This window comes from Lagenorhynchus albirostris, chromosome 20, assembly GCF_949774975.1.
Source record: "Lagenorhynchus albirostris chromosome 20, mLagAlb1.1, whole genome shotgun sequence".
Classification (NCBI taxonomy): domain Eukaryota; kingdom Metazoa; phylum Chordata; class Mammalia; order Artiodactyla; family Delphinidae; genus Lagenorhynchus; species Lagenorhynchus albirostris.
The window spans coordinates 5,980,020-5,992,957 of record NC_083114.1 but is presented as its reverse complement, the minus strand read 5'-3'; the positions used below and the strand labels follow the sequence as shown (position 1 = coordinate 5,992,957).

Here is a 12,938-nt window from a genome sequence, read left to right as displayed (position 1 = left end):
TGGGCTGTAGCAGCCATGGAAAGCTTAATGCTGGAGAAAACTATAACCAAAAGCAAGCCCACATCAGGATGTACATCATTCAGCTTAAAAATTGAAGAAAGGTATTGGCCACACCAAGCTAAAGGCAGTCTCCTTTCTGTCTCCTAAAGTTCTGTCTTGATGGCATCTTCCATAGGAATGTAGCGTAGAAAGAGGTGAAAACTAAGCTGACAGAATATTGGTTTCTTTTGAGATAATTCCAGTTTAAGTAGAACATCAATTCCCCCTAGAATAAAAGTCAACAAAGGGAGTTGGAGGGTTCGTTTCTTCACTTTGGCAAGACATGAGTCTGAGGTTGAACTCATTAAATCCTTGGAGTAATTTTATCAGCATTCGCTTTGAGCAGTATTGAATATTAAATGCCCAAAGAGTTGAGTACCTGGATTACCAACTAGGCTGCAGTCCAGATGGTATAATTGTAGTAATTAAGTCCTTGGTGTAAGACAGTATTGAAGATGGGCCCTCGTCTATATGCTCCAAAGACAAGGTCTCTGTCTGCTTCCATGTGCAGCACATGGTGGGTGCTTTACAGGTGTTTGTAGGTGATAGAAGGGAAAGGAGGAAGAGGAAAGGGGTGAGAAAAGAAAAGTGGAGGGAGATACATACCTAAATTATAATGTGAGTCGGGGGAGACGACTACAAACACAACAAGTCAGAGAAGGGCTACGAATATCCCTTGGCTTCCAACCTCAAGCAAAGTGGCAACAGCTACGCTATGAAGAATGAACAGTAACACATCTGTCTTTCTAGAGGAACATGATCAAAGATTTGACCAGGATAAGAATTGTATGGGTTAAAAACATATATATATATATATATATATATGTAGTAATTTGTTATATATTAAATAATTTATTTAAATTATTTAAAATTTTCTATTGTTGGACATTTAAATATTTTCTAGTTTTATCAATCTGTATTTCATTGATTCTAGGACACACACGGGTTTTTTATATCTTAATATCTCTGAAAATAGCATGTGTTTATAGTTAAATAAACCACATTTTTTTCTTCCTTAGGTGAAATACTAAAATATTTCTGAATCTGATATAAAATACTACTGATATAAAATACTACTGACATAAAATTTCTGACATAAAATACTACTGAATCTTACCATTAATGGCATCTTATATTTGGATAAAATATGTTATAAATAATGCTACAATAAGCATCTTTAGTTATTGCTGCACCGTATTTCTTTGGGATAAATGCCTAGAAAGGGGATTGCTGGGCTAAAGGGTGCTCACATTTTGAGAGTTTTAGCGTATTCTATCAATTTGCTCTTCAGAAAGATGTAACTCAGGCATTCTCCTGACAGCAAGATATCATTCATTTCTTCAAATCACTTCTAACCTGTTGAACCAAAAAATATGTAATATCTCAATGTTGTTTTAATTTGCATTTATTTGACCACTAGTAAAGTAGAAAGTTTTTCATGTGTTCATTGGACATTTATCTTTCTTCTCCTGTGAATTGCTTATTCATATCCGTTGCCCACTTTTGAGTGAAAGTGCTCTCTTTTCCAATGAATTTGTCAGACTCTTTGTGAAATATCTGTCAGATATTAAGAAATCTGCTGCAAGTATTTTTATCTGTTGAAGTGTGGCATTTTATTATGTGTATGATATTTTATGCATATAAATTTTATCTTTTATTTTCTGGTTGTACATTTGGAATGGTCTTCTCTACTTCAATATTATATAAATCGTCCACATTTTTTTCATTTTTTGTTTTCATTTTTTACATTTAATTTTTAATATCTATCTTGCGCTTATTTCAATATAAACTCGGAGGCTAAGGTCATTTCCCTGCTAAAGGATTAGCATTTGTCTTAACCCTGAGTAGGATTATCTGGGCAGGAACGAAGAGCTGGCCCAGAGCCACTGGAAGAAGAGTTGGGAGCCCAGTTGTCTTTTCCTTCTCAGAGAAGATTTAAGGAACCAGTAGGAGCAGAAGTTGAGAAAGGACCCAGAAGGCCCTTGGGCCCCTGGGGTTTCCCAGTCCCGATCGATACGGCTGCTATTCGCTGCCACTGAACTACAGCCACTTATGTCGATTCTTTTCTCCAGCTGATTTCCGTGCTGAAAGAAATGAGTTATCTTCAACCCCAGCAGATGACGCACATCCCTGAGACAGCAGCAGCTATGTTCTCCTCCAGGGAATTCTATTGGCAGCTTGTGGCTAAATTGGAGTTGATGGCAAATTGGTACAACAAGGTTATGAAAACTCTGCTAGGGGTGGAATTTCCATTAGTGCAGGAAGAGCTGCAAAATATCGATCTCTGCCTGAGAGCTGCAGAGGAGACTCTGAGCTGGAAAACAGAAGGTAACAGGAGACCACCTGGGGTCTGGGGAAATGTTGGAAGTCAAGATTCTAATAAAGTTGGTAGAACCTCACTTCATTCCCCGGTTAATCTGATCTGGGTTTGAAGCACGAGTCTGTCCTCTCAGATATGTGCCCGACGTAGAGAAGACAAGGAGGAACAGCGTCCCTCTTCCGCCTCCTCTGTGTGCCTGGGAGGTTTAGACAGCTTTGCTGCCACACTCTGGGGAATTTTCATGAACTCTCCCGCAGTCTCCAGCATATACTGGGCACTCCATGGAGGAGGATTTTTACTACATTATCATTGTTACTTACTTTTCTTAACTGGACCATAAACATCTTAAATTAGGGAACTATGCATTTACTTTTCTTGTATCCTCCAGCGCAATTCAATAAACTTTCATTGACTGATTAACATGTACAGGGCACCATGTGCAGGACTGTGAGGAGAATATGAAATACAGGGGATGTGACCCCTACCTTCAAAGAGCTCATAACCAAGGCCATAACCAGAGTCATGGTAAGGGGTGGCTTTTTGTTGCAACTAGGAAGGAAAAGGCTCTGATGATTACAAACTAACCTGTGCAGAAAAGTCTTATAAAACCCACAGGTATTAAATCCCTATGTTTCATAGCAACCAGACCTTTCGCTCTACCACTGTAAGCTATTTCAATTAATTCTATCTCTTTTGGGGAACAGGCATTTGGGATTATGTCATTCAGATCACCAATAGTATTCATGATCTTGAACAAAGAGTTCAGAAAACGAAAGACAACGTGGAAGAGATTCAAAACATCATGAAAACATGGGCGTTGCCAATATTTAAGAGAAAAGATGGGAAAAAGGAATGCCTTCTCTCCATGGATGATCAGCGTGATCGAATGGAAGAATATTACAGTCTTATCAAAGAATCTGGCTTTAAGATTCATGCCCTTGTGCAGGTAATAACCAGCCTCTCAGACACACATACCACCAGTACAGGGAAAGCATCATGAAGCGTGTTTGGGTGCTAGAAGTGATTTGGAAATTAGAACAATCAGTAGATGCTGTGTCTTCTGTAGTCAGGGGTAGAAGTAAAACTGATAGCAAAAGAGCTAAAACTAATGGATGGGGAGTATGTCAAGTCTCATTCTGGTATCAGTGTGTCAAAGTTAATACGATCTTAATAGTGACACCACTTAGTTGTCACACGACTTAACATCCCGCACCAAACCCCTAGGGGGTAGAAGGAGATGCCAAGGACAGAATCCTAATTTATCCACTGCACTAACCACCCCGAACTCGTCCACACAACCTAGTGTGACCCTGCCGCATCATCCTCATAACCTAGCTCTGCAGAGCCTGGAGATATGCAAGATGACTGTGGTGTCCCTGATGCACTGGGTAAAGAGAAGGAAAAATGCAGAGTGCTACCCTTCATACAGGAAGGCTCTGCCCTGCTTTGTGATCAGGGCAAACCTTGTGTCTCATCATCCAAGGCTGGATGAGGGAAAAGAGCTATAAATGGCCACCAGCTCCAGCCCTACTGAAGTAGCCGTGGGGTAGTTCTCCTGGGTTGATCTCATGCACAGAGTCAGTAATGAATCACAGTTGTTATCTTTGGGTTTTCTGTGGGTTGAAACACAATAAAATGTTGTACTTTTGACCTTTTAAATTTTCTTTATCTGTTTTCTAGCTTATTAATTTCTGTTCTTTATCATTTCTTTCTGGTTAATTTGGGGTTAGTTTGCTTCTCCTTTTTGTCTAGCCTATAAGGGTTGAAACTTAGAGTATTGATTTCAAGCCTTTCTTCCTTTCTAATGCAAGCATTTGATGATATAAATTTCCCTCTTAGCAGTGCTTCAGTTGCAATCACAAATTTGATCTGCCTCATTTTCATTATCATTCAGTTTTAATTATTTTTCTCTTGCGATTTGTTCTTCAACTCATTGGTCGTTTAGAAGTATGTTGTTTAATTTCCACATATTTAGGTCGTCTCTGGATAGCTTAATGAAATTGTTATCTAGTTTAATTCCATTATGGGCAGAGAAAATACTCTGTAAGATTTCATTTGTTTAGAATTCATCAAATCTTGTTCTGTGATGTAGAATGTGGTCTATGTTATTGGATGTTCCTTGTGCAATTGACAATGTTTATTCTTCCATTGTTGGGTGTGACGTTCTATAAAATATCAATTAGTTCAAAGTGGTTGATAGTATTGTTCAGATCGTCTATATGATTTCGCAGTTTTTTTGTCTATTTGTTCTACCAGTTACTGAAGCTTAGAATGTTAAAATCTCCACCTATGATTTTGGATTTGTCTGTTTTATCCTTTAGTTCTTTCAGATTTTTCATCAAGTATTTGAAGCTCTGTTAGTAGATGCAAACACATTTATAATTACTGTAACTTCCTGGTGAATTGGCCATTTTATCACTATGAAATTATTTTTATTTCTAATAATACTCCCTTGTCTTGAAGTCTTTTTTTCTGATAATTCTATTGCCTTTCTTCCAGATTCACTATTCCTACTTTTTGCATTGTCCATCTTTTTCCACCCTTTCACATCCAACCTATTTGCTTCTTTGGATTCAAATTTCTTCTCTTATAGACAGCATATAGTAGAAACTTACTTTTCTACATCTAACAACTTTGCCTGTTAATTGAAATTTTTAGGTCATTACACTTAATGTAATCATTGATATGGTTGGATTTAGCACCACTGTTTTGCTATTTGTTTTCCATTGGCTTCATCTCTTTTTTGTTCCTCTGCTCTTCCTTTCCCACCTTCTTGTTATTAATTGTATATTTTCTAGTATTGTATTTTCATCTCTCAATTGGCATTTCAGCCTTTACCTTGTTGCATCACACTTGCAGTGGTTGTTCTAAGTTTTAGTAGGTCTCTTGAACTAATCACAATCTACTTAGAGTTTTCCCATGAAATATAGGAACCTAGCAACAATTCAAACCGCCCAGGAATCTTTTGTAGTGTTGGTGTGTGTGCGTGTGTGTGTTGGTGTGTGTGTATAATATACCCCACAACAGAGTATTATAATTTTTTGTTTTAAAAGCTTTGGGGAAAATATTTATAGAGTTTTGTATTTACCCACATAGTCACCATTTCCAGATTTGTTTTTCCTTTTTGTAGAACTAAGTTACCATCTATGGTCATTTCTCTTCAGCCAGAAGAGCTTCCTCTAGTATGTCTTGCAGTTTAGGTCTGCTGATGACATGGTCTCTCAGTTTTTGTTTATCTGAAAATGTCCTTATTTCACCTTTGTTTTTGAAGAAGAGTTTCACAGAATATAAAATTCAGTGTAGACAGTTCTATTTTCCTTTCAGAAGTCATTTCATTGTCTTCTACCCTCTAAGGTTTCTGATGAGAAGCCAGTGTACTGTGTATCTTTGTTCCCCTTTTTTCTCAGGCTCCTTTTAATAGATTCTTTTCAAATAAATTCTTTGTATTTTTTTCCATTCAACTACGATGTGCCTAAATAAGTTTTCTTTATATTCAGCCTGCTTGGAGTTTGTGAGGTTTTAAATCTGTTTTTCACCCAATTGGGGGGTGGTGGTGGTGGTTAATCAAATTACAACATTCTTGTCTAATAATTCCAACATCTATTTTATTTTCTGAGTCCTTTTTTTAATGTGAAGGAAGTTTATTTTTGTGTCACATAAGTCGAAGGAGTAGGCATTCCAGGATTGGTGTGGCAGCTATTTTCTGAGTCTGTTCTTAGTGATTATTTTCTCTCTTGGTTAAATGTCACATTTTCCTGCTTCTTCGCATGTCTAGTAATTTTTTATTATATTCTAGTCATGTTGGATGCCACTTTAGAATCTGGATGTTATTTCCCTTTAAAGAGTTTGTGGTTTTGTTTCGGCAGGCAGTTAACTCACTGGTGGGTCAGCTTGATCCTGTTGAAGCTTTATGTTAAGCTTCCTTAGGGAGAGTCTAAAGAGGCTTTGCTCTAGAATAGAGCTCTAATTCTAAAGCATTGCATTTCTGGAGTCTCAACTGAAGTCCTGGGTTATCTGTGAGGTCTTTTCATTATTTCTGATAGAACACAAACATCTTCCAGCACTATATGACCTTCACAAACTCCATTCAGCTTAGAGCCCCCAGTAACTGTTCTCTGCCAGGCCTTGCAGAATCTTGCCCTAAATGTGTACAGCTTAATCCTCAGTCAGAGATTCAAAAGGACTCAGCAACCTCAGCAGTCCCAAACCCCCATTTCTGTCTTTTCTGCCCAGCAGGAACGATGCTCTAATTGAGGTCCACTTTCCTATGCCATGGTTTGGAAAGTGCCTCTAGGTAGAAAGCCAGGTAGTTGTGAAGCTCACCTTGAATATTTCCCTTCTCTTAGGGATCACATCGAATTACCCAAAATAATTATTTCTTGTATCCCGTTCTGTAGCTGTTTGTAGCAAAAGGGAAAGTCCAATCTCATTCCTCTGTCTTGGCTAGGATCAGAAACTTGAGCTATTTCTTGTTAGTTTACAGAAAATTCTGACACGTTTGCTCCTTGTACCATAGTAGATTTGAGGTGAAAGGTATAGATAGCTATATTGATAGGGTGACAGTAGGAAAGAGATAAAACAACTCTACAAGGCAGTCATAAAAACTAAACTGTAGAAGCAAACAGACATACACATTTTAGTAACACCTAAGAGCAACTCTGGATTGTCACTGTGTTATGATTTGCATGACGACGGACTCTCATTAAATCTTTAATCTACTTAGGAAGGAAAGGTATAGGTAATACACTTTAGAAATTTTAGAGTTTTGATATTTAAAAGCAGAATCATGAGATTTACAATATGGCAGTGTTTCCTAAAGGGGTAAGCGTGAGTCACCTAGAAAATTTACTTTTGCAAAGTGGTAACCACGTTCTTTGAAGATGTAAGATAAATGGAAAGTTGCTATAAAAAGGCTGAATGATGAGTAAATGGGACATCTGTACTTGCCATACCACCAGGTCGGTGACTGTATCATGTAAAAGGAGGGAGAGAAAGCCTGTGCATTCCTTTCTGTGTGTACATTTTCTAATTCACTCAGTATGATAAAGGTTTTTAGTTAATATTAAATGCCAGCAACAAAACACTCCAGCTCATTTCTTTTTTTAAATTTATTTTATAGAAGTATAGTTGATTTACAATGTTGTGTTAATTTCTGCTGGACAGCAAAGTGATTCTGTTATATATATTAATATATATATTCTTTTTCATATTCTTTTCCATTATGGTTTATTACAGGATATTGTAGTTCCCTGTGCTATACAGTAGGACCTTGCTGTTCATCCATCCCATATAGAATAGCTTGCATCTGTTTATCCCAAACTCCCAATCTATCCCTCTGCCACCCGCTTCCCTCTTGGCAGCCACAAGTCTGTTCTCTATGTCTGTGAGTCTCTTCCTGTTTCATAGATATAATCATTTGTGTCGTATTTTAGATTCCACATATAAGTGATATCATATGCTTTTGTCTCTCTCTTTCTGACTGACTTCACTTAGTATGATAATCTCTAGTTCCATCCATGTTGCTGCAGATGGCATTATTTCATTCTTTTTTATGGGTGAGTAATAGTCCATTGTATAGATGTACCACATCTTCTTTATCCATTCATCTGTTGACAGACATTTAGATTGTTTCCATGTGTTGGCTATTGTAAATAGTGCTGCTATGGACATAGGGGTGCAGGTATCTTTTCAAATTAGAGTTTTGTCCAGATATAGGCCCAGGAGTGGGATCCACTCCAGTTCATTTCTAACGATTATCCAGGAAGTGCTTTACTTGCTTGAACCCCAGATTTCTTATGTCTTGAATTATAATGCCCTCTACCGTTAGTGTTCCTCCTTCTGCCCACCCTGACTTCTGCTCTGATGCAGCTTCCTCCACAGCCATCAGTCAGCATCTATGAAGCACACATTGCATCCATCAGCGTCCCTCCTGAGAAGGTGACCTGACCCCATCCTCCTTTCTCAGGGAGAGGATGAGGCACCACACTTCCTTCATGGGTTAACTTTGTGTTCCTTTCAAGCAAGGGTTATACCCATTAGACAGAATGGGTTTGTTACACACGTACAGGCATACCTCATATTAATGTGCTTTGCTTTACTGTGCATTCACAGATATCGCATTGTTCTGTTTTTTTTTTTTAATTGAACCCTGCATCACAAGTCTATTCATGCCATTTTTCTTTTTGTCGCCTTTTGGTAACTCTCACAGTATTTCAAACTCTTTCATTCTTATTATACTTTTACGGTGACCTATGATCAGTGATCTTTGATACTATTGTGAAACATTATGACTTGCTGAAGGCTCAGATGATGGTTAGCATTTTTTAGCAATGAAGTATTTTTAAATTAAGGTATGAACACTCTTTTTTTAGACATAGTGCTGCACACTTAATAGACTAAAGTATAGTGTAAGCATAACTTGTATATGCACTGGGAAACCAAAAACTTTGTGTGACTGACTTTATTGCAATATTGGCTTTATTGCAGTGGTCTGGAACCAAACCCGCAGTATCTCCAAAGTCTGCCTGTAACAGAAAATTCTTCATAACAGTGCAATTTTTCTCCATGTGTTCTTTTCATTCCCATTAATGATAATAAGACCAGTTCTCCCATATTATTAAACATGGTTTATATCCATTCTTCTTTATTTTGTAGGAAAACCTGGGTCTTTTCTCAGCAGACCCAACCTCCAGTATTTGGAAGACTTATGTTAACTACATTGATGATATGTTGGTGGATGGATTCTTTCTTGCCATTGAGTGCTCCCTCAAGTATCTCCTGGAAAATACTGGTATTTACTGGCTTATGGATGTGGTTTATTACTGGGAAGGTAACAGTAATAGCATCTATTGAGTTACAGTGAAGTGCAATTGAGTGCTCTGTGACTTTTCCCAAAGTGTCATGAACATTTTGTGAATTATAACAAAGGCATTGCGTTTCTAAATTGTCCAATGATAAAAGACTTCTCTCTCTTCAAAACTCAGGTGATAAATCAGGCTTTAAGATAGTGAAGCCCATAGCAAAAGCAAAAATATAAAAGCCAATTCAGTCTAAATGAAGCTCCAGTGAGGAGGAGTGAGTAAGCTGGAGCAGCTCCACCTGGACTTGACTCATAGCAGCGGGAGGGGACATTCCCTGCCTTCAAGCTGAATGTACTGTATCTCTGTGGCCTTTTGAGAACACAGGGAGGTTGTAGTAGCCAGCTTACATGGAAGAATCAAGTTTTTCTATGTAAAAAGAGTCAGACAAGAAGCTGGGAATGAGGTAGCTTTTAGAAGGAAAGGGAATGTCAAGGAGGCAATGGGCATTCTTTGAAGCTGTTAAAAGATAGCCAAGGGCTTTGAATTTATGGTCCATACACAGAGTCAAAGATTGTATAGTAAAGGCTAACCTTGGTTTGTAAGGGATGGGATGGAAAGGGCAGAAGAGTTCAGGAATAAAGTTGAGTTACACCTTTCGCATTCTGGTAGATTCTGAGGAGCTCAGCGAGGGTGAAGGATGAGGTGAGGATGAAGGTGAGATAAGAACTTAGTCCATTGAGCCCAACCCAAGGAAAGAAATCAGATGCAGAGTTAAAATAGGTGGGCTGAGACCCATGTCCAGATATCCAGCCCATTGCAAGAGGTTGACAGTGCAGAGAGGAGCAAGGCCAGTGCTGGGTGTAGCTCAGATGGGCAACACCCACCCTCACCCCCACCCCATGGTCCTAGTAGGTGGAGTGACTGAGGTCAGAGGCAAGGTCTTTGCTTTCATGGTGCAAGGTGCTCCAAATTAAGGAGATAGAGAAGCAGGAAATGGGCTCTGACATAGTCAACAAGGCGGGGAGGTCACCTTCTAGAACCTGGGGCATCAAACACAGGCACCAAGACTGGAAAACTGGTTCCTAGGGACCAGCGCCAACGGTGCTCATCTTAGTGAACTGACCAAACCTCCTCTGATACTGGAGGTTGGGGGTCCCGTCACTTAGCCCTCCTCTAGATCTAGGAAGATACCCCAGCCACACTTGAGTGCAGGCACTGCATAAGGGACTCACCCTAGGCCAGTGTCTATCCAGCTCTCCTGATCTGGGCTGTCCGATGTGTCACTTGTCCTCCTCCTCTCATGAGGAGAAGAGCGTGGGAGCAAGAGGATGGGGACAGGGGATGGTAGCCAAAATCACCTTCCCTCCATGGAAACGGGGGGAAAGGGAACACATTTCCTTCACAAAATAGAATGGGCAGGAGCTGGACCTAGTGGCTGCCTGAGCAGAGGAGCTATAGATAACATTAAAAGGCGCTGGTTACCAAGGCAAAGTGAAGGAGCCTAAAGAGAGTGGCCTCTAAGAGGAAAATCACCATGACCCTTTGCCATAGCCCAGGTGGACAACTTTATTCCCCTGGTCCACCTTACCATTTCCACTTCTCGTGTTTGGTCAAACCAATACTATTCCCATGGCTTGGGCTGGCCTCCCAGCCATCTCTCAGAATCCACACCCTGCCTGGGTTAAATGCTACCCACTCTATCCAGGAGCACTCTTCCTCTTCTCAATTCTTAAAGCGATTTGCTTGTACCAGGGGCGTGGAACCACCAGGACCATCCGACTTGTACAGTAATTATGTTGCCATTGCATCTAACATAGGGATTCGGTTCTTATGTCAGCACATAGGGCAAAATCTCATATAGTAACGTGTTCTTGAAAGTCTTTTAAATCCTTTAAACTATATGCAACCCAACCTATTAAATTATAAGTACCTAATGCATGTAGGAATACAGAATATATCATGAGTACATATACAAAGCATAATTTTACTGATTTAAAAAAAATTACCCTATAATAATAGTATAGGGCTTCCCTGGTGGCGCAGTGGTTGAGTCCGCCTGCCGATGCGGGGGCCGCGGGTTCGTGCCCCAGTCCGGGAGGATCCCACATGCCGCGGAGCAGCTGTGCCCGTGAGCCATGGCCGCTGAGCCTGCACGTCCAGAGCCTGTACTCCGCAATGGGAGAGGCCACAACAGTGAGAGGCCCGCGTACCGCAAAAATAATAATAATAATAATAGTATAATTACTGTGATATTGGTAAACTTGCACTTCCTTAAGTTAAATATGCACTGGATGGGACACTCCTGAGTCCAGTAATGCAGATATCATCCTTACAGTTTTGAAGGCAAAGCCTTAGTCTTACATATCTTTGAGGGTCCCACAGTTTTTTAGTTAGGGAGAATGGCTAAGCAGTGGTAAGAAGAACGCCATCAATAATGTGGCTTAAAGGACATGGAAGTCTGTCCCCCGGGTTCTAGTCCAAAGCGAGCACTCCAGGTTAGTTGCAAGTTCCTTCCATCCTGTGGTTCCACTGCTTTCTAGGGCCTGGTCTTCATTTCCATGGTTGAGCCGGATCACTGCTGCATGCCGGCTCCAGCCTGTGAGAGGGCAAAGAGAGCACAGAGGAGGCCCCCTGCTGCTTCGTGGACCGCAGCCCAGAAGTGGCACCTCTTCCCACATCCCACTGGTGAGGGAATCACATTGCCATACCTAACTGCAAGCCCACCCACTTATACCTCTATTTCCAGGGAAGAAGGGATAATGGATTTCCATGAGTAGTCTCCACTGCCCGTGATGTCCAGCACGCAGCAGTCTCCTAAATACTTTTACAATCAAAAAATATATGAAAATAAGTGGTTATTAATAAGAGTCTAAGCATTTGTCTTGTACTTGGAACATCTTGTTCCATATTATATTTTTATTTAAATTTAGCAAGACAAGTTAGTCTAGCAAGTAATCAGGGGTTTGTTAATCATTTATACTGTTTTTAAAAATCTTACCACTACAGAACTACAGAATTAAAATAAGTTCTGTTTTTACAGAAAAGGAGCAGAAGGGATAGGATTGTGACTTTTTTTTTCACACCTACACGACGTTGGACAAGCACACCCTTGTTCCCCTAGTGGCTGCCAATGGGGAATGGCCTGGTTTGTGCACAGGAAGAAATCAGCTGCTTCCAAGAAACTGGCTTTGCAAAATCAACCTCTTCTCAGTCAGAGGCTGTACTGCCTCCCAGGAGATGTTTGGGAATGCGGAAGGGGACTGGCTTGGGTTGATCAGTCACTAGGACGTGCTCTCTGAGGACAAGGAGAGTAAATGTCCTGCAATGCCCAGGATAGCCCTACACAAGAATTAGCCTGTTCCAAATGTCAGTGGTTCCCCTGTCAATAAACACTGCAGGACTGCCACCCTCACCTTTTCTGGGGTGTTAGCAAATTTTACATTTCCATTTTCTTATACCCAAACAGCTCATCTAAAGGAAAGAAATGCTCTGAGTGCTTTTAAAACAGTATTGCATTTTGCCTACGTTGCCCATTCTCTTCTGTTTTCCTTGTTTTTCAGAATGTAAGGCAGGACTCACCCCAATATTTGAAGCACAACTGAGCTTAGCCATCCCAGAATTGGTTTTCTGTCCATCTCTGGAGCCTGGAGTGAAGGGTGGCTTCTACGACATTGTTGAGGGTCTCATCACCAGCATTTTTAGGATATCGTCCTTGGTTCCACGGCTTTCCCCTCAAAGCGGCTCTCCCCATTATCAGGTACTGGATCTGCAAGCATCCT

General features: G+C 40.2%; 1 protein-coding gene across 1 annotated transcript in view; it reads left to right on the top strand.

Annotated features, from left to right (window-relative positions):
* Nucleotides 1–12,938, top strand: part of DNAH9 (dynein axonemal heavy chain 9) — a 298,757-nt gene that overhangs the window by 41,507 nt on the left and 244,312 nt on the right. The window contains 4 exon segments of the mRNA XM_060132968.1: nt 2,112–2,367; nt 3,064–3,305; nt 9,014–9,149; nt 12,720–12,916. Coding sequence (XP_059988951.1) covers nt 2,112–2,367; nt 3,064–3,305; nt 9,014–9,149; nt 12,720–12,916 — 831 coding nt within the window.